The 23,001-nt window shown below is 41.5% G+C and overlaps 2 protein-coding genes across 3 annotated transcripts in view; one reads left to right on the top strand and one right to left on the bottom strand.

Moving 5' to 3' along the window:
• Positions 1 to 5,743, bottom strand: part of lrch4 (leucine-rich repeats and calponin homology (CH) domain containing 4) — a 52,361-nt gene extending 46,618 nt beyond the window's left edge. For both annotated transcript variants that reach the window (XM_070993038.1, XM_070993037.1), the window contains exon 1: positions 5,360 to 5,743. In XM_070993038.1, the coding sequence (XP_070849139.1) occupies positions 5,360 to 5,531 (172 nt within the window). In that variant the 5' untranslated portion in view covers positions 5,532 to 5,743. The remainder of the gene's footprint in view (positions 1 to 5,359) is intronic.
• Positions 5,744 to 13,911: 8,168 nt separating this feature from the next.
• Positions 13,912 to 15,450, top strand: LOC139351598 (histone H2A.Z). Its single transcript, XM_070993554.1, has 5 exons — positions 13,912 to 14,006; positions 14,311 to 14,388; positions 14,554 to 14,667; positions 14,772 to 14,901; positions 15,147 to 15,450. Exons 1-5 carry the CDS (start codon positions 14,004 to 14,006, stop codon positions 15,206 to 15,208), a joined length of 387 nt encoding a protein of 128 aa, XP_070849655.1. The 5' UTR covers positions 13,912 to 14,003; the 3' UTR covers positions 15,209 to 15,450.
• Positions 15,451 to 23,001: the final 7,551 nt, after the last annotated feature.

Raw genomic sequence — 23,001 nt, 5'->3', positions numbered from 1 at the left:
TCTAATGATGCTTATTATTGTTGTTGTTGTTATCACTATAGCCTAACTCTGCAAAAGCTTCCTATTCACACCTATTTGTGTTGAAAGAGCAACAGCCAATGGGGAAACTTCAGTACTTGACCAGCCAATGGTGTAACACTCACGGACTTTAAGTGTCCCAGTCTGCTGTGGTAGTAAGCAAGCATTGACCACAGCAGGGCCCTGGAACTGGAACACCTAAAGGGAATGCAGCCATCATTGCTGTAATCAATGAAGCCTGTGCTTTTCCTGCTTTGACATGTCAAAATGTCTGCCGTGACAAACATCTGTAACCAGCCGCAGGAACAATCACAGGTAGAACTATCTGTTCCAGTTCTAGCTCATCAGTGTCAAAACCCCCATTCAACCTTAGAATTCATATGAAAAAAATGTTGATTTTGATTTATTAGTATAACACCATTCAAAGCTACCAAATGAATTACTGAGAAACCGTTCCTCATTTTGGGGGGTTCGCTCAACCAACCTGTAGGACACCTACTAGGGTTGGGTGATATATAAAAATTTTCCCACCGGCCATTGTCAGCTCAACAACTGGCTATTGCCAAAATATCCTTGTGGGTGTGTGTGCGGCGTTCGCAGAGGTCAGGAGAGGCCCCACTCTCCAAACCAGTGATGAGAAGACGTGTTTTACAGTAAGCTAGTTAGTCTCATTAACCTGCCGCAGGTTCCAACAACAACCACGGGATGTCTGTGACTGGTAAGTTTGCTACATTCCACGGGCGCTCTTCAACAAATAAACTCAAAAAATGTCAAGAAAGGAAATATCCTGTCACATGCTTTCCTTATTAAACAGTAAAATACAACCACACCTTCCCAATTCAACTTTCTCTCTGACCCATCTAAGACCAGCTTAACTGCCTTGAAACACACTTCATTCAAACTCGACAGAAACAACACACATAAAACACACCAGAACCATCTTGGTTAGTCTGTTCCCTGTTCAAATCATCAATCACCAACTATTGTTCGTTTGAAATAAACCCTAATTCACAGAGTTAGATGTAAAAATATTCTGCCGTTGCTGCCCTCTTTGTGCCAACTTCGCCGTCCTATCGGCGGCCTTCACTCACTCTTCTGAGGTAGGCCATTAAACTAGCAAAATAAAATGACAAAAAAAACAAACAAAATGGTGATGGACTCAGTCAGTCACTGATATAGCTCCATATTATCCAACCACCCAACCCCAACTCCTGCAGGAGTAACTAACACACTTTAAAGACTCACTTAAGACTTCTCAAGGATTCCTGGAGCCTTCTCATGCACCTTGAAACCATGCAGAATTAACCAAAACTATCACAAGCGACTCATTTTAAAGATCAAGCTCCAAAAAAGACTGGATCCTACACTTCCCATAATGCAAGTCAATAGCATTATTCATTACACCTCCTGCAAGGTAAATGTCCAAGTCTTTGAACTCCATGGGCCCAGTTTCTAACTCAGGTCTTCTGTTTAGTCCCTGATGCCTGGTTCAGACTACAGGATCCAGATCCTAAGCTGATTTTGAGACAATTTTGTCATGGACAACAAATTACCAGTGTTGCAGCCAATCGTAAACAGATGCCATGACACCCTAATGCAAAGACTAGCATGTCAGAAATTTTTTTCTTGACACGTCCAATGTGACATCTCCCATAACATCTTCCTGAGTGTTTACCAATCAGGTGCCCTCTCCAGAGCGCAGTCAGGACGAGACCATGAAGAAGAGGAGGAGGGATGCTGAGATTGCTCAGGTGGGACAGCGAAAGAGAGGAAAAGTTCACTGAGCTGTGCAACAGTACCTCTACCTATTGGACGTTTCCTTGAGAGAGTACACCAGGAAGCACTTCATCAGCCTGGGGAGTAGCTGCTGTGCTTTCATAACATCATCCCAGAGGCCTGTACCATAAAGCTTGATTAACCTAGCCGGGCTTCCTCTTACTTATCGGGCTTCACTTAACGAGACATCCGCCCTCCGGATTTTCGGTACCATAAAGCCGGCTATCAACTCACTAATTCAATTCAGGCTTGTCCAATCTAGATCTGTGCGCGCTCACATAAAAAGGGCGGAGTTTGCTGCATGCGACCAATCGCAAATATGGAAAAATCAGCCCGAGCCGCATATTTCACTACGGAGGAGCAAACAATAATAATTAATAAATACGAGGAATACAAATCAATAATCCAGGCAAAAAGCAACACAGCTGCCAAACGGCGCAAGGATTGCTGGCAAAAAAATCGCAGACTGTGTCAATGCGTAAGTTAGTGCCATTATAATATTACTTCCCCACTATGACAGCACTTGTATATCTGACTACAGTAACATTTGTGTGTTCCATAAATGTATGTGTGTATGAAATTTTTCGTTATGGCATGTGATTGTAGCCTTATTATTTCAGATGCAACCCGAGTGGAGCAAAGAGAACATGGGAGCAAATCAAACATAAGTATAAAAATATACTTCAAAGTGGTCAGTACGCTTACTATATCTTATACGTGTAGCATATGTATATGTAGGCCTACATGTTGGAGGCTACATACAATACAATATACAATGGCAAACATCCCAGGGCTTAGTCTACATTATGCAAATTACACATCAACCTTGCTTACCTGCGATGTCATAAAAGCCCTCTTTGATGCATTGCGTGGGCAGGTGGCCGGGAAACACCACGAATGCATCGACAAGTTCAGTCAGGGCCCCCGCGACTTTATGAATAGCTCTACATACTGTGTTTTTCCCGAGGTTTTCGGCATCGCCAACAGAATACATAAAAGTACCTATGAATGAATTAATCAATCCATGATTTACTTAAACAAATAACTGATTAATGGCATTTTATCTGTGGCTTGCTTGTAACCCATCCAACGAGGGATTTAAAGACATCATAATAATTACAAACATCACTAAGAAATATATTACCTGTGGCAAAAAACCCCAGTGCAATGCACACTGTCTGTGGGACTGTCAGCGCGTGGTTGCGGTGCGTTACATTACTGATGTAAGGCTCCAGCAGCTGACAGATGTATTGTAACCCCTCTCCCGAAAATCTGTACCTTTCGTACAGTGATTGTTCAGACAATTCGAACGGATTAGAGCGATCTCTAAATACTCTCTTGCGCCTGAGTGCTCTTCACACAAGCTGTGCACCAAGATCCACCGGGTTCTCATAAAACGGACAGGCCATTTTCCAAGAGAACTGATTGGTCAGTAGGTGGGGCTTTTATACCTGCTGAGCTCTTATCCTGAACTTATCCTGCTCCGGAGCAGGTTAGGTGTTCAGCATAGGTTACCACGGCAACGTAGCCCGATAGAAAGTAAGCCACGTTTATGGTACCGAAAAGCCAGGGTTAAGCCTGAAGTTATCTCGCTAAGCCGTAATCCAGCTTTATGGTACAGGCCTCTGGTCCTAACTAGAGGAATATGCTTATCATTACTAATTCCAGATCTAACGTTAAAGTAGCCTGTTTGATGCGGCCAACACAGCCAAGCCTGCTCCTTGTAGAATAAATAACTCTGGAAATAAAACTTCTATATGTGAAACTCGTTGTACCTGTCCTAATTATTATCCAGATGCTACACAGCAGATGGAGAAATAATGACCCAGAGGGCTGAAGTTTACTCCGCCTCTTGCGTTTGCCTTAGCACACAGCTGTTATTTCTCTCTCTTTCGGTACACAATGCCACGGTCAGTTTGACTGACAGTTGCTTCACCCGCCTCCCCAATAACATCTGAAATCATACATGATCATGCGATAAGACATGCTGTGATTGGTCGAGGTCATACATGTAGTCTTGCCAGTCACCCAACCAAAATACGACAAGAAATTCTGGCAGTGTGATCGTTGGATCTGGCAGGGTGACCACCGACAAAGACAAAAAAAACGTGTCGTCTGAACCAGGCCTAAGACACAGCCGAGAACTCGGATGACATCATTATGACATCATTAAGGTTATTTTCTCAGACTTGACAGAGCCACAGAAGACATTATCCAGCTGTTTTCACAGGCTGAGTAATACTTATGATGAATAACCTGCACATTGATATGTATAATCAGGTTTAAAGTGCCACTTTTGGACCACAGTTGTATCCTTTACTGACTTGCTGAGCTGGATTATCCAAGAACCTGCGCTTCATCCTAATCAAGAGCATTTACTGTAGGCACGGGACATATTCATCTCTTCCATAGTCATTAGGGTTGGGTTGCTCCAGTGGCAGGTGCATGTGTGTTCACAGTCTCATCATCCCACAGGGCCTAGACCTGGGTTGTTATGAGCAGATGGTCATAATTGCCAAACCACAGAAAGAAGCAGCAGAGGATAGGGGGTGTTGCTTTAAGTCGCTGCGTAGCCAGATTGATTTCAGCAACCTGGATGGGGTAATCCTCTTTTCAACAAGGCGAGGCCAAGGTAGTTCCCTGTAATCCACAGTATCACCCACACCTACTTCACCGTTCAGTTTACACTGTTTCGCTGTTATCAATAGCCTTTAACAATGTCCTCGGCAGCACAACTCAATGAGAAAGTGACTCAGATTCAGAGAGAATCCAGGAGGCTGGTGAGGTAAAGGTTGCCATGTTGTTACACTGTGGGCTCTTCACTCCAAACCGAAAATACTAAAAACTACCAAAGTCACTGTTTAAGTCCGAGCAGTAAAGCTGGGAACAGCTCGAAACACAGTGAATGAAGGCCCAACGTTGAGTAAAACGACTCCAAGGCAAGCACACAAGAGGACGGCCGATGCAAACGCTTTGAGGGATGTGTTGAGGAAGAGGAACTCGCATGTCTGCCGTTTTTTTACCTTTTCCTCTTTTCTTTCAAGTCCACTTTAAGAGACTAACGCATCAAGTTTATTTTAAGAGCTGGTTCTTCAGAAGGCTTTCCTTAAAAACACTAGTAAATACCCCACAAAATAAGTCTCGACTGTCACATAGCTAAGCCACCAAGTAAGGACTTTTATTTAAAAAACAGTGAATTCTGGTGCACATTGAACGTAACACCGCAGTTTGGTGAAGAAGGCTGACGTTCATGGACACCATGAGAAAAGCTTATTGATAAAACAGCAGTTTAGTGGAGTATACATATGCCGAATTAAGAGGTAAGTGCTGGTGATTTGAAAGAAGTCTTGATTCAAAATTTAAGGGGATATAGTTTAACTTTCGTCAGGACAACAAACTTGGGGGTTATTAGAAGGAGTCTTGCGAAACGTGTTCGGAAAAAATGTGCCTTCCCCGTTAGAAGAAAGAAGCAGGTGGCGATACAACAAAAGGAGGTTCTCGTGATAACAGCGAGCGAGCTCGTGCTGCTTTGTAAGTTCAGGGAAACAGTGAAAAGCACACCGACCTGCATGTGTGATGTCGGACAAGTCGTAGTTCTTGGCGCTGCGGGGAAACTCCTTCAGTTTTCGGTTGGACAAGTTAAGAGCCCCGCTCGCGGCAGCCTCCTCGAGCGCCTTCTCCACGCTCCGACTGGCCGCTACTGTGGCCGGCAGCTGGGCTCCATCCCCAGCAGCCATCAACGTACAGGTCTACCTCCTCTTTTACTTTGTTTGAGGCGTCCGCTCCACTTTCATACCCCGAAGATTCTTCTGAACTTTGTCCGGATTTGCCTTCCAGTAAACTTTTTTGAAAGTATGAAATGAAATTAGAAGAAAATCCGCTAGCAATGTGAGTTGTGATTGCGTTCCTCACACAACGGGAGCTATCGTTGCCACCACTACGGGAGAGCGGTTCAAGCTGTCAATCTTTCAGGAAGTTACATCAAGCTCGCAAATTTGGCAGCAACAGCACAGGAAAAGTGTGCATTCTCTTCAAAATAAAAGTAGATTTTCACTGTCGTCCAGATTATTTTGGACACTTCATGGATTGGGTCCATAATTTCCCAATAATTTCCAAGGAGGTTTTCTAGAAAAGAACTACGTAATCCGGTTCTAATTATAATGACAATGTTCTGTGACTGTAATTTTAGTAAGTCAATTTTCATAAGAAGTTCAAAAGAACTTTTGTATTTAAACAAAACTAATTAAATAACTCAAATAAATTAAATATGAAATGTTTGATTTAATGGGGGTATCAATCCATTATCATTATTTCTAAAATCCTGACATGAACAGATTTTTTATTTTTTTTTAAATGATATTCTTTGGAAAATGATTGCATACAACATTTCACAGTGAGGCCTTGCTGAGCTGTAATGGGTAACAAAAAGAGGGAATTCGGTACTCACATAACTTTAACTTTGTAAGAACCCTTCTTGATTTGTCTGAATGCATGCAAAATAACATTTTTGATCATTTAAATACAACATTTATTAAAATGGAGAAAAGTAGCCAGGCATTGTTGCATTGCAATTATGCATTATTTTCAATAAACAGATAATCTTCATATTATGTATTTCCTTACTTTCTCCTGTGTCGCTTAATTAGAATCTTATTTTGATAGTTACAACCGGAAGTCGAACGAAAGGTTTTTTTTATTCTATCTGGCTTTCAGGAGGTTTCGGAAGGTGCAGCCAGGGAAGGGGTGCGAGGAGGGATGGGCGTGGTCACACTGCGAGTATTTTTTGATTGACACCCATTAGGGGCGGTGTCTCTATGTGGCAGGAAAAACTGTTTTAGACTTTATTAATGCTAATAAATAGTACAGACTGTTTTTGTGGCATGATTAAATCATTATCCAATCTTAAATCTGTTCGTCTGTGTGCATAACAGCCAGGTGATCCAATGAATGAACTGTGTTTAACTACAAGGTTTTACAAGGAGTTCCTGAGCCCCTGTATTAATATCCTTTATCCAATCATGTGTTCACAAAGTGGTGAACCGTGCTCCATCCTTGCTTGTGAGCGCTTGAACCTTTCCAGGAAGCCCCTTTCAGACCCAATACTCTCACCTGTTACCAATGAACCTGATTACCTGTGGAATGTTCCAACTTTCCCAGTCTGTTGTTGCTCTTGTCCCAACTTGTTTGAAATGTGCTGCTTTCATTATATTCTGAATAAGCATATATTTACAAATAACAATGAAGTTGATGAGGTCAAACATTAAATATATTGTCTTTTCAACATATTCTAAATTTGTATATGTCAAAAAAGGATTAGCAAATGATCACAGTCTGTTTTATCTAGTGTCCCAACCTTTTTGGAATCATTGTTGTAATGAAAACCGTGAATTATAAAATAAATAACTTTGGGTAAAAGATCCATAGTAAAATATGAGGAATACTACTGTATGTCCAGTGTTTTCACGCATGTTTGTGTGTCTGAATATACACACACGTCTAAACATCAATATAATTGCAAATGCAGTGTCAGCAGGACTGCATGGTCCCCTCTTGTCTCCCATGAGGTTTACAACCCTTATTCTTAGTCTTCCATTCTTTCAATAACAGATGACTCCCCTACTACACACACACACACACACACACACACACACACACACACACACACACACACACACACACACACACACACACACATACACACACACACACACACACACACACTGCATCCATTAGCATTGTCCCCTCCTCTCCATCCTGCATCCTTCTCTTTAGCCCTTGTGTCCTCCCTCCCTCCCTCTCCAGCATCCCATTGGACCATCTGTCAAAGTCCTGTCGGACTAGCTGCCCAGCTGCAACCAGGGCTACTGTGTGTGTGTGTGTGTCGGGGGGGGGGGGGGGTAACTTTCACTGCATACACTTGTAAAACCCATTAACAGTCACTGGTTAACCAGTTCTGGCCACTATATTTCTATGCGATTATAATGAAAGCATGAAAGCATAATACCTCCCCCACCCATGGGGATGTTGTGATATTGCTTGTTCTGCTATTTTGATTTTTCTTCTTCTGGACTTATAAAGTGTGGGAAGGGGCAATATATACGACCTCAATGAAACACTCTTTGCTTTATGTTGTGTTAACAGATGATGCACATTAATAACATGAATGAATAATTAACAAATCAATCAGCCCATACATTGTGCCATAAGGGGTAATACTGTTTCTTATCAACATATGCCATGCTGATTAATCCAATGCTGTGTGTGACTTAGGAATGGCTCAGTGGCAGATACCACTGTCCACCGGTATACTGGTGGTGGTGGTGGTGGTGGCGGTGGTGGTGGGCAGGGGGCAGGGGGTCGTAGCAACATAGCACTCAGAATCGACACATGCCATGAGAACAAGAGGGGCATACTGTTAGCCACTTTCTGATCTCTAGGTCACTCCTGATCTGAACCAGACCTGTGAAAGATACCATGACAGTCAGACCCGATCCAAAGAGCCCTGAGGAAAATTAGACTCCATCCAATATGGTCAACCCCTGAAGAGAGAGCAGCATCAGTGGAAACAGCATGATGCTCCACCAGTTAACAAGCAGCTGCTGTCAAAAAGCAATGCATGTTATTTTTCTTGCATTTCACACATCCAATAAAACCCACTTTAATGCAGCGGGACCCCACTTGGCACATAATATAATTTGGAGAACTTAGTTACTAAAGGAATTACAGTATGTGGACACACAGAAATGTAAAAAAGACAATTTGATTTGATTTGTTATTTTAGGAAGAGCTGTGTTTTGGAACTACTGCATTTCTTGATTTTGCTGACTGCATGGCCATGGCCCTAATCCTTGAAGGTTTTAACAATAGCAAAAGCTTTACTACCTCATTCATTCCACCCAACACTTTCATACTGTGGGGTATGATGAACACTCCTAGGAGCCCCTTGTGGCAGCGTTTCTCTATGATGAATCATGCATCTTCTGCAGCTTCGGTGACCTAACTGCCCCATGTGGAATATCTCATTTTAATACAAACACACAAGAGGAGACAAGAGGTCAGGAGATGAGCTGAAACACACTCACTGTAACACACTCACACACTCATCCTGTCTCTGAGAGCGACACGACGTGCACTGATGACAAAAGAAGCTGCGACATCAACTACAGCCTCCTACTAATGAGGGTGAATATTCATGCTCTTCATTGACCCACATGCTTTTGGAATGATGTCAGTCAGTTTACACTATGACCAGTAAGTAGAGCTGAATGTCCCATGTGGCTTGGTATTCAGGTTCTGTGGATTACAGCAATAAATTAGTTCACTGCCTACATTGTGTCAATAAAAATGGCCTCCTACCTTAGAAATTGTTCAATTGAAATAATGATATCATGTATTTATTAAGGAACTGGTGCCTCTACCTTCTTTTTTGAGGTCTTTGCAGACCAGTGACCCAGTAATCTAGTCTCTAGTTGAGCAGCTCTGGAGACTTTTCCCATCAAACTTTTTTTTTAGTCCCAGCAGGCAGAGTGACATCAGTTTCTCACGCTCTTTGTCCATCCCTTCTTCCTCTGAGCTCTCCCTCTCTTCCTCTCCCCTCCTCCCAAGTGGGTTGTTGAGACGTCGTTGGTTTCCTGTCACTACTCCCTCTCAGGTACACACAGATATACATTTACGAGTCCTCTCACAACTTCATAATCCATCACAACAACTGCATTATGTGCTGAATATTTTAAGATGAAGTGTACTTGCTGTACAACAGGAACATGCAAACTGGTTGATTTAGACCAAATGATTTAGACCAGGAGTGTGTCTGAGGGGGAGCTGGATACACCAGCAGGACTTTCACAATCAGTTTTTAGCCAGTTGAGGTCCAGAATTCACTGTACAAAAGTGTGATTATGTAAACTGGAAGGCTTGGTGCCCACACACTGAGAATGGATTTTTCTGTGAAGTGGGAGACATCTTGTGTCAAACAGTTAAAATCCAAAATATTATTTATTCAAAGAGAGAAGGTAATGTAAGCTTTTTAGTGTTGAAAACAAATACACTTACTGTTTTCACGTCACAATTTGTCTGGGTGTGAGCTCAACATTTTTTTAAATGTGCCTGTGCACTTTATGTCTGGGAGTAAGATGAGAAGCTCATTATGATGAGCAAAGAACTGAACTGGAGCCAGAGGGTAGTTAGCCTAGCTTAGCATAAAGGCTGCCCCCCTGCTGAAACAGAAAAGTAGTCTGGTGTCTTCATGCATTTGGTCTCATGCAAAACGTAGTCTGCAGCCACGCTAGCATCTCTGTGAGCATGTACTTCAGCACAGCACCACTGTGCCACAATGACAATGTTAGCATGCTGATGCTTAGTAAGTAGTGTATACTTGACCATGTTCACCACCTTAGTTGAATGTGTTAGCATACTAGCACTGGCTAATTAGCATTCTACATAAAGTAAAATACACCTGCCAACTCCTCTACCACTGAGCAAGTAACATGTTTTATCTTGTTTGCTTAATCATCATTCAGACAGAAATAAATGAACAAGTATTTTCAGGAGAGTTATGAGCTGGAACCATTTCTTGTTGATCAACCTGTGTGCAGCTTCCCGAAGTGTTGTCACTGTAAGGTTGGTTTGGTACCATTGTGCCTTTGCATTTCTATTTCTATTTCTGTGCAGATTAAACAAATGAGAAACAAAGTGTTAATTACAGAGCTTTAGAGATGTTATTTGGTCAGAGCCAGGCTAGCTGTTTCCCCCTGCCTCCAGTCTTTATGCTAAGCTAGGCTAACCACATCATGACTTTGGCTCTGTACTTAATACATAGACATGACATTATTATGAACTGTCTCATCTAACTCCCAGAAAGTTAGGTTGTGTATCATCCCCATAATAATGAGGTTAAATACTTTCATCATGAGTTATTTAGCCTAGCATAAACATGTGGAGTTACAATAAAAGAGGACCACGACTTGAGCGCTGTGGAACACCAAATGAAGTTTTGTATTATTCAGACCTGCGCTCAAAAATGTTCTGTTTTGTAAATATGATTTAGGACTAGTCTCCATTGTCCCAACCAATTTTCTAGTCTATGCAACAATACTTAGTGATCACTTTATCAAATTCAGCACAGAGGTCAAGAAGAACAACTATAAATCTCATACAATAATAAAATGAAAATAATCAACAGTTCCATTTCCAGCTGAATTCAGTTTCACAATACCAATGGGTGTTACATTTCAGCAGTGGGTGTGCCACTTTTGCTTCCTGGTTCAGTGAAACCAGTTCTTTTTTTTTCTGCAAAGTCAAATCTCTGAGCCAATGACCAACATCTTGGGGAAGTTCTCTGTCATCTCTGAATTTTGAGGGAGTGACCAAAAGTAAGAAAGGCTACAAGTGGAGGAAGTCAGGGTAAAAACTGGGACAGATGGATGGATGGATGGCAACAGACACATGGAGAATGAGATTTAAGAACTTACAGAAATAGGCTGCTCAGTGACAGAAGCAGGAGAGACGGAGGGCAAGTGACAGCGAGCGAGGAAGAGAGGGAGAGGAGAATGAAGGAACAGGGTGGAGGTCAGGGGAGAGAGTGAGTGAGTGAGTGACTGCTGAAAGAGGAGTACGCCTGGGAATGAATGGTATGGGATTTAGACGTGACCAGCCCACCACCAGCTGTGCATGTTGTCCCTGACACACACACACACACACACACACACACACACACACACACACACACACACACAGATTGTCTTATCAAGTCCCGACACACACACCCTGACTGGAGCCTGTTACACATTAACGCTGCAGTAAAACAAGATGAAAAGAAGAGAGAGCGAAATCTCTGGTTTCATGACTCAGTCACTGTTCCTTTAAGTGATGCCCATATAAAGCTCAACTATGTCACCTAACTAGTTTCATTAACCACTGATGTGGACTAAAATCAATTATACACTCATTTGAATATGAATGTGTATTTTTGGATCCATTCTGGCCATGATTATAGGCTTATACAACAAAAGGAAAGAATAATCATCATCTATATATTTGCTGAGGAATATCAATTTGACAAATAATATCTGTATGTGATCGTCTATATATTTCTTAACATTTTTCTCTTTTAAAAAAAAACATAGCAAACAAGAATCAAAGCCCACAAGCAACACAAGAAAAGTAAACAAAGTAGCACAATGAGCATTGAGGTTTAGAGATGGAGGTCAAAAAAGGAAAAAATATCATCTCAAGGTGAAGCCAGTGGAACAGGGTTAGAGTAGGATTTCATGCAGGAATTGCAGCCCGAAGTGCTTTCCGAGAAAGAAACCACGTGCACTAAGTGAGTGCTTTACTTAAGAAAGACAGAAAGGCCATAGAAACTGCTAAAAAAATGAATGTAAAATAAGAAGGAGAATAAAAACAAAAAGCATGATGAATATCATACAGCTGTCATAACATCTACAGAATATCTTAGTAAATTCCACTAAAAAAGAGAATTATTTTTAAAGTGTTGAATAGTCGGATTTGAATACATCAGAGCAGGTGGGATGCTCAGATATGTTTTCCTTTTTGAACTGAATATCAGAGGCGATAAATTGAGTGATAAAAGAAAAAAAACTAACTGTTCTGTGGTCAAATAAAGTTCCAGTGAAAAAAAAGCACAATAAGATAAGATATGTGAATATGGTCTGTGTGCCCTGTTTCATACAGCAATCAAAGCACTTTACTGCAAACCAACAATGAGTTGGGGTAAAATCTCGTATCATAAATATCTGTTAAAACTTTTACACCAGACTTTACCCACTTATTTGCTTGCTGCTCATGCTCAGTGTCATGTACCATAAGTTCAAAAGCTCACATTCAAATGACAGATAAAACCAGGGCTCAGTTAATGGGGTTGTGGTCTGTCTGTGTAAAAAATGCTGGTCCCAAATATAGGATAGAAAACAAATACCGCTGATTTTCATTCAGTGGCTCCCATAGTAAAATCAGCATAATTAGATTTCCATTACGTTAATAATGAAGATAAAAAAAACAATAATACAAACAAAAAAAAATAGAAAAATACCAATAATACCAGCAAATTCTGCTTGGGCCCCACAAGAGCTTGGAGCAACCCTGCAACTCTGGAAATAGGAACTATTCCTTTTGCTAATTTGGCTGCCCAACATAAGGTTTCATTATCCATTAGACTTTTTTTTTTATTTGGGCACAAGATTGCAATGGCAAACAAACAGTACAAATAAAAGCCTTTTATGGTCAATTAAAATGCCTCACTTAATTGAAGTAGATTTGCATAGCATCAGTGACATGTTCTGCACCTTAACTTGACATATTTGTCTCTATAACTTGTGGTTATGAAGTTGATGGCAGTTCGGAGTGTATGTGGGCAAAGTCTGCATGTAGAATCATGAGCATTCACTGCCCTCATGTGGTCACAGTAAGAAACTACAACATGACAATATACTGCTATTGTGAAACACAGTGTTAAGATTAATGCAGTCAAAAAAAGAGAAAGAGAATGGATCATGACTGACATGAAAAATATTCAAGTTTGCAGAAGATACAACAGTAAACAGGCAGGTAACCGACTATAGTGGTGTGACAGCACATCAAATGGCTTCTTTTAAGGACATAAAATATGAGAAAATGCCATAAAAAGGAGAAAGTAGCAAGTCTCTGGAATCATCAGCTGCAAATTTTGTCTTTTGATGACATCACTGAGCATTTTTCCTGTCGTAGTATAAATAATGATAAATGGAAGCTTGTCCAAATGATTGTTACCCATATTTTCAGTCAGCATATTGACCTTTTGACCCAATAAATTGTGATTTTATACATTTTCTATCATTTCCATATTAAATACAGGGATAATTACCTGGGAGAGAAAACTTTCGGATTTATACTAATTTGTTCTTTTGGGAAAAGGATTGGGATTAGACCGTCTAAATGTCGGAACTACATTACCCATCAGTACTTTAAACGCGAATTCACAATTTTTCCCGCAAAATTAGATATTTTCTTGTTCATTGGCTGACGGCCATGGCAGGAAACGCATGACAAAATATGATTGGCTGGTGCTCTCCGTTCAGTTACCCGGATAAAGATTGACTATATTAAATAGACGATCGCAAGAGGGGGTTGTAGTTCATAGTGGCAGTCGGCACTCGGTGGCTTGGAAGTCTGTTTTGTACCTCAGTGTTTGGAATTATTTGTTGCTTTTAAATATGGTAAGTATTTAATGTCGTTCGCCAGATTTCAGAACGATAATCTGTGTATGATTGTGGCTCATCGGCAATACATTTTTAATAGTCGTAAGTGCATTTCAGTGAATAGCTGTTACCAGCTAGCGTTAGCTGTTGTAGTAGCTTAGCGTGATAGCTAACTTGCCGTTACTGACTGCACTGAGCGAGCAATTGAATGGCCACAGAATGCTAAAAGGGCGCTAAAATTGGCCACCATTAGTCAGTTTTATTCCATGGTAATATGCGATTTGGCTGCAGCAAACGCATTAACAATATCCATGTTTTCCAGGCTGGTGGAAAGGCAGGTAAAGACTCCGGAAAGACCAAGACGAAAGCTATTTCGCGCTCGCAGCGAGCGGGACTGCAGGTTTGTCCATTGAAATTCATTCATTTCCTCGGCTGTGCTAGCACAAGCTAACATCAACAACCAGACGATGCAGAGGTTGCTCATCTGGCGGCTGCCTCTCACCGACAGGCCACTGAACCCTTTGCTTATCTACGCTAATGTCCGCTTTGTTTCTTGTCGCTGCAGTTCCCAGTGGGTCGTATCCACAGACACCTGAAGTCCAGAACCACCAGTCACGGCAGAGTGGGAGCCACTGCAGCGGTGTACAGTGCGGCTATTCTCGAATACCTCACGGCCGAGGTAACGTTAATGTCTTTTGCACCATATTCCAACATTTAGGCTCTGGATAGCAGCTGTTTGTTTTTTTTGTCTGTGAAAATAGCTGAAGTCTGGCGTTCTTTCAGGTTCTTGAGTTGGCAGGAAATGCATCAAAGGATCTAAAGGTGAAGCGTATAACCCCACGCCACTTGCAGCTGGCCATTAGAGGAGATGAAGAGCTGGATTCACTGATCAAGGCCACTATTGCTGGTGGAGGTAAGGGAACAGTTCTGTACTGTAAATTAAGTGTGAGAAATGCCCTTTGAATCCCAGAGGTCATGATAACAATACAGTCAAAAGCAAGATTAATTCCACAGTAATCAGAAATGTGTGCTTTACTTAATAATTCTCATTAGATTTGCTCTTCATTTTAATTTTCAGTTGATCAGATTAACAAATGTTTGTGCCTGACTTCAGCACTCTTAATGGCTCACCCATTGATCCATTGTTCTGTTTTCCAGGTGTGATTCCTCACATCCACAAGTCTCTGATTGGAAAGAAGGGCCAGCAGAAGACCGTATAACCTGAAGTGCTCTGGAAGTCTGCATCAAGTGATTAAATGTCTTAGATTAGAACACCTTTTAGGAATGATTTGTATTGAGCTTGCATTTACTCACCTGGGGTATTTTTTAAAAGTGGCTTCAGAGAAGCTCATTTTTTGTGTTTTTTGTTTTCAGGTGCTGCAGTTTTTGTGTTGAAATGTGCTTTTGTGGCGTTCCCATGTTTAAAGTGGTGTTTTAATAAAGCTCTGTTTGGGCATTTGCAGTTCTTTTCGTTCTTGCATCTTCATGGGTTTGTTTCTGTTGTCATTTCTACATTAGGTATTGAGTTGACTGCTCCTGTGTGGATGGTGTACATGTGTTTGGGTTGAGTGGTCTAAATCATCCCAGTTAGAAAGAATCCATCTCACTCAGCAAAAGCAAAGGAGAACCACAGCTTGCATGTGGAGTCGGCATGCTTAGAACGAGCTTAAGCATGCAAACCTTCCGTTTCAGCCTCATGTAGTGTGAATTGCAAAGCATGTTTTTACATCAGTTTACTGACCTGAACTGGGAAAACCCTGTAGTGATTTTTGGATTCCTGAATAAAGACTGGACTGGCACAGTCAGAACATTTTGCATATTGTGTATGGATGGCTTTTTGCATGAAGGCAGTTTAACTGCTTTCTTCATTCCTGGTTTCATGGTGAGATGGTGTGATAAGAGTAGAAACATCTGTAGCGTGAGCAGTATGAAGGTATGGAAGTATGTTTTCAACATGATCAAACAAAATCATTTTGACAAAGTTGTTTTTTGGCTATTGAAACATGACTTCTTATAATAAATATAATAAATAATAAAAAATACAACTCGAATGTATTGACAGTATTCATCAATACCTTATGAAAGGCACAAAAGATTGTTTAGTGTATGAATTTAATCTCTCACGGTTGTAGAAATTGTGGTTAAAGTATAAAGAATAAGAGAGGAAGACGAATTCTTTATTAATCACATCATGCATAGTTACAGGGGGAACTACACACGCCATGCTTAAGTGAAATTCTTTCTCCGCATTTAACCCATCCTGGTAAGTCCTTCCTCTGTGGCAGATCAAGAGCGGTGGGCTGCCAGCCGACAGCGGTGCCCAGAGACCTAGTTTTTTCTTTCCAATACACTTACATTTGATAGCAACCTCGAAGAATATATATAATTTTTAATAAATTGTAACATATGTTAAGGAAGATTTCAGAGTAAAAGCTTGGAATCAACATCCTCCTCAGCCATCTTTTAACCATAACCCTAGACTACAACTAGATGTCACTATAACACCACCAAAAGCTTCCTATTACTGTACCAAGTGCCACCATGGCCTCACTTAGTTTGATATATGGAATCTTTATACTAACTAGAAGTCAGGGCTTGTGTTCATCAAGCATCAGATTCACTCTTGCAATTGTTTTCTCTGGGAAAAAAAATGGCATGAGTAATTATGACGCTCAAGAGCTGTAAAAGAAATCATCTGCATTTAACAAACTGACAATAGTGACAGATCTGCACAGCAACATCTAGAAAGATACATTCATCACATTCTCAACAATAACAACCATTTCTTCACAGATAAATCTTCAGTTTGATTCCAGACAGTAGAGTGATGTGTTATAGACTGGATGAGATCTGTGGTGTGTGTGTGTGTGTGTGTGTGTGTGTGTGTGTGTGTGTGTGTGTGTGTGTGTGTGTGTGTGTGTGTGTGTGTGTGTGTGTGTGTGTCCATTCGTGGGGACAGACCTGTCTCCAGCTTGAGAAGGGTTTTATGGCACGCAGACAAAGCAAGAGATGTTTTTTTAATATGTTATATATGTAGGACTTCATTACCCAGAAGTCCGTTAATGATGTCAGCAGTCAGTTGCAGTAAGGTGAATGAGATGCTATACTGTCGTAGGCCCACTTTTATATGTAATATAAAATGGGTATCACAGGCCTCCCCATCATTGAACCTACAAGAAAGTTACATTCAAACCACTCAAATGAAAGCACATATAACATGAAAAGAAACTGAAATGGAACTCTAAGACAGGTAAAAACCCAAGGAAGGCACTTTGACTCCCTTTAGTAGCAGTAAGAGACAGCTGATTTTCACTGATTTTCTATTTTTCTTTTTCAATTTGTTCAACTCTAATACCCATGATTCTTCTGGAAGGTGGTCAGTAAGTTTTCTATCTTCTGCTGTGGATCAATTAGCAAGCTTTAGAGGAGCTAGAGGGTGTTTTATTTAATAACCAAGCTAGCTGTTTCCCCCTGCCTCCAGTTTCCATGCTAAGCTAGGCTAACCAGGTCCTGAGTCCAGCTCAATACTCACCACACAGACATAGAACGATGTTGGTCTTCTCATCTCACTGTGAGAGAAGAAAGCAAATACATTTATTTACCAAAATATTGAACTATTCCTTTAATATTCTGGCCGTTAGTTCCCTGAGTTTCATTTCTTTTTACTTTAATTATGAGCAGACAACGACAAATAGAAAGGAAATCCCAAACTTCTTGTTAATTGTGTGTCAGCGTACAGGCTTCAGGGCAGTGCAAAATAAAATGGTTTTAATTTCATCCTTTGTGTTTGTGAAATCAGATGTGACATTTAAAAATGATTAAGAAAACTTTTCAGGTTGACACAGACTTAGCTTGCACGCAGCACCGGAGCTGCTCTTGCTGGCTTGTCCAAACGAATCAAATGTGCAGGAGAGGCCGAGGTCCGTAACTGGACAAATGAGTCCAAACACTACCTGGGTGCACTCCTCACTGTGACTCATTAATGAGGAAATAATGAGAGGAATAATTAGTAAACTGATCCCATATGTGACAGCACCAAAACTCACAACAGCTGAAGTACTTACTCACAAGAAGGGGCCAGTTCAGTCTATTTTTTCATTTTCCTGAGGTTCTCAAATGCCTTTGTTTACCTTGTTCCACAGTTCAATGGAGCTTGGGAGTCCTTCCCAGCATTGGGTAAGACACTATGAAAGATTTTTCTTTACATGAAAAGAGCAACCATTACTTATATTAAAAGTCTGTTATGTTGTCTTAAGGAATAGCCAAACATCTTGGGAAATCAGGTTGATTGACGAGAAGTCTCATATCTCATGTGCCGCATTAAGTAAATAGCTGAGCATGGTTAGCCTAGTTTAGCATCAAGCCTGGCTCTGTCCAAAGTTAACCTATGTTTGTTTTATCTGTACATGACATTTGTGTCTTGAGGAGGAGTTATTGTATGTGGTGGAACTATTTCTAGACGTGACTTTATGTCTCTGCCCAGGACTTCTGTGCAGCAGCAGCAGTGGGTTGCCATATAAATTCTGTGAGCACTGCTTTTGTTTTTGGTCTCTGTACAAGTACAATGGTAGTAAATGTGGCAACCTGACTGTGATGATAAATCTCAGGGGAGCTGTGTAAAGCTACTGTTCTTCAAGAAACAGCTCAAGCTCTTAATTTCCTTGACAACACAAATTGACATTTTTAGCCATGTCAGCAGCTAGTGGTTCCACAACTTTGGTCCAGACTAAAATATCTCAATTATTGTGCGATGGATTGGTATGAAATTATATATACACATTCATGATCCAAAGAGGATGAAACCTATGGACTTTGGTAATGTTCTGATATTTCCTCTAGTTTTTTCATTTATGTCTCAACAGCTGTTAAATGAAATTTGTAACAGGCATTAAAGGCAATGCATCCATCAGGTCAGAATTTGTTCAATAGTTTGGTTCATGACCAAATATCTGCAAAAGTAACAACATTCCCATCAGCCTCAACTGGACTTTATGTTTAGTGCTAATTAGGAACTGCTAGCATGCTAACACATGAAGCTAAGCTAGTGGACATGATAAACATTTTACCTATTAAACATTTTGATGTAGTATTGTAATTGTAACCATGTTACCATACTCATGTTAGCATTTAGCTAAAAGCCCTGCTGAGCCAGCCTGGCGAAGCTGCTAGCTTTGCTGTAGACTCTTGACAGGTGACAGGTGGAAATAAGGCTAGAGGTGGCATGCAATAAAGGGAATAAGTGTATTCCTTTAAAGATCTCAATATTCCCTTCCAGAACTCTGTTGAGGATCTGCACTTCAACATAGTTAACGGTTGAGTTTGAAAGGACAAAAAGTTGAAAGGTAGTTGCTACAAATTTGGAACAGATTTTTTCAGTCAAACTGTTGTGAACTAAGTATCAAGTGTCTGCATCGTGGACTAACATCAAAAAGCCCCTCCAAAAGTCTAAATGTGTTAAATGAACTTCAAAATGCGGTTGTCCGATCCATAATTAACCTTTTGAATCTTTAACAAGCACATCTGTCCGCGAGGCTATTGATGATTTGTTTTGTAGGCCTGCTGAAAAGCGGAGTGCTAATGAGGCTTTCCCCCTCGCTGCAGCCACGCAGGGCACCACTCAACCATTAAGTCAATTTAGAGAAGGCTGGCGGCAGGGGGAGGGGGGGTCTTTTAATTTGGTTTTAATTAAAGTGCAGGAAGTGAAACGGCGGTACTCACCTACCTACCTTCAGGCTGGACGCTCTCTGGTGCTCTCTGGAAGCCATTAGCACATCTGGCCTCTCTGGATGGATTTAACATTTATTGGGTTTTACAGAGCTCATAACAGCATGTCATCACAAGTTAAATGAAGAATTTACCATCTGTGAAGAAGACCGTTGCTCATTTCCACTGTCTCTGATGTTTACAGTCAGTGACATTACTGGCAGACAGATAAGAAACAAATGTCCCATATTGTACTGAAGTGCAGGGACTGATTAAAAGTACAGTGTGTTGTTCAACCACTAAAACCTTGACTTTCACTTTAAAGGACCATACAAATAAAAAACATGCATTTAACATGTATTTTATCTACAGCACATGCACCTTGTTACATAAATGTTTTTGAATTTTAATCTCAAATTGCTATGAGATAAATTTATAATAATTTTTAGACCTTTGACTTCCCTTGCAGCGATGTTGCCGTGCTTGCAGACATCCCCAATCACAAGTGATGGTCAAAATTATGGAAATATGACCCAAGTTGTGATAAATTGGAAGTGATATCAGTGGGACACATGCGACTGTGTTTTCTGAACGTAGAAGTGAACTATACATCAGTATGGGAGCATTTCAGAAAGCACTATCCACACGCTGCTGGTCACTGAAAGACGTTTCAGTGTTTTCCAGTTGCCTCTCATGAGCTGTTTGATGAGCAGCTGCTTTGTTTTTGGTCTCATCACACAAAAAGTTCCCAGCATGAAATATTCCACAGTGAGCGACTGTAAAAGCTTGTCAACTCAGCAGCGACCACACTACAAAGCAGATATAATGCTGGGTTTGATAACACAGTTAGAGAGAAAATGAGGCGGCTGCCGGGAGGGCTGGGAATTGAAGTGTTTTTTTTCCACTCTTCCTTGTTCAAGTTCACACTCGGGTCCATCTGGTGGCAGGTGGTTCAGAGCAGCTGAATAGGCAGCGGTCCAGACTCTCCTCCTCGCCCATCACACATGGCTAACTTATCAGAACAGACACAATGAAAGCAGCAACGACACTCACCGCGCCTGTAATCTCTGTCAGGGATGAGACTTTGATTCACAGACGCTTTCAGCACATTTGTCGACATTTTTTTTTCTCCTCCATTTTCCCCTCCTTTCCTGTTGGGCTCTGTGGCGGCTTGGCATTGTCTGTTGGTGTGTGTGTGTGTGTGTGTGTGTGTGTGTGTGTGTGTGTGTGTGTCTGCTCACACAGACGGGGTGGGCTGGCAGGGGTCACGGTTCGCCGGCCTGCCTAGATCCATCAAGAGGAACAAAGCAGGGGGAGAAGGAGCAGTGCCAAGCCCCCTGAAATCAAAGACCAGGTTTGGGATTGGGATTCGCTCCAAAAGGCTGGACCCATTTTGGTGGTGCAGGGGATCTCCGGGAGCCAGGGGAGGAGGAGAGGAGTTAAAAACAATAATCAAATCCACCACAGCGTCTGAGGATGGGGCCGGTTGAGAGCGCTGGCTGAGGTCTCTGCATGCAGCATCCCTCCTCGTTCCTCCCCTTTGAAGTCAGCTTGCTTTTGTTCTTTACATAACTTGATCTGATATTTGAAAGGCTAATTTGTATGCATTCTGTGAGCAGGGGGTGGAGGGAGGTAGGCACCGCCACCCAGAATTCCACAAGGGAGCTGACAGGAAGGTCAACACGATTGGCCACAGGGGGAAATGGGGGACACAAGCAAGCCAAAAGCATATGATAAGTGTCTTTGAATTATTGCAGCTCTGTGCAAATTTAATGACAATGGCCAAGTGGTCAGGGGGCTGAAATCCCTTTGCAAACAGAGACTATGCATGCTTTGGTGGTCTTCATTTTGCTGTCAGCTTCCTCACTGGACAAGACAGCTATAGGCTGCAAAGGCAAATATGAATAAACACTTCAAAGGAGCTCTGATACGGCTGATTTACATGAGCTGGACCCTCCACATGTGGTGCTGTCACATGTACTTACAGTAATTATTTAGTATTTTATTTAGCTTCAAACAATAAACATACTTCAGTTGATTTAGTTGTTGGACATGTGCACTGTAAAGAATAGAAAATGGAAACAGATCATCATCTAGAAATGATTAAACAGACATCATTACAGCTGACTGCACCTTGTGTCCTCTTTAAGAGCAAACCACTGAAAGACAAAGCAGCACAGACTGTAGACTAAGACATGCTACAGTTTTCATTGAGACTTCTTTTTCAGCTGATGACTGATAAATTGATAATGAATTATTCCACCTAAACAAAACGTGCTGTTAATCAAGGATAAAAAGCACTTTCCAAAGAAACAGCAGCAGTGTCTCCAGGCAGCCATGCCAGCAGCCCTGTGAGGCTCTACTGAGGCAAAGCAGTGTGAGATACATGCTAACATCAGCATGCTAACATACCCACAATGACAGTGTTAACATGCAGATGTTTAACATCTGTTTATCATGTTCATATCACTGGCCAGCATGAGAACATTTGCTAATTAGTGCAGCTGAAGCTGATGGAGAGCCATTGTGCAGGTATTTGGTCACAAACCAAAGAACTGAGCAAATTCAAGTTATTGCAGTCAATCCGGAGGGAAATATCATCAACCATCCAATGGATGTCAAGATATTCAACTATTCAATTAATCAAAACCACAAATGTGAACCTCATAGTGGAGCTAGAGGAAAAGTCAGAGGCCACCAGAGTCATCAGGATTCTCTGGGCACCATCGATCATTTGGAACCATCTGTCCCACATTTACTATCTGGAAGAGAAAAAGACGACGAACAGAAAAATGATTACGAACATTAGCTCAACTCCCTGCGGTAACTTTGACCCACTGCACTTACTGTAATTTATTATTTATTTACTACAGGAACATTTTTGGTGAACTCACTTTTGGTTTTACTTTTACTTTAAATAAAGTCGAGGCTAGCATTGCTAAACTGTTAGCTTTTTAACAAAAACCATCCTCAAATGGGGCTGCACGGTGACGCAGCAGGTAGTGCGCGTGCCTCACAGCAAGAAGGTTGCCGGTTCAATCCCCGGGTCAGACGGGGCCTTTCTGTGTGAAGTTTGCATGTTCTTCCCGTGCATGCGTGGGTTCTCTCCGGGTACTCCGGCTTCCTCCCACAGACCAAAAACATGTTCATTAGGTTAATTGATGACTCTAAATTGTCCGCGAGTGTGAATGTTTGTTTGTCCTTGCATGTGGCCCTGCAATCGGCTGGCGACCGGTTCAGGGTGTACCCCGCCTCTTGCCCATTGTAGCTGGGATAGGCTCCAGCCCCCCGCAACCCCGAAAGGGATAGG

The sequence above is a fragment of the Chaetodon trifascialis genome, chromosome 23 (assembly GCF_039877785.1).
Source record: "Chaetodon trifascialis isolate fChaTrf1 chromosome 23, fChaTrf1.hap1, whole genome shotgun sequence".
In the NCBI taxonomy this organism is placed as follows: Eukaryota; Metazoa; Chordata; class Actinopteri; order Chaetodontiformes; family Chaetodontidae; genus Chaetodon; species Chaetodon trifascialis.
The sequence above is the reverse complement of the archived record's forward strand: the minus strand, read 5'-3'. Positions and strand labels throughout refer to the sequence as shown.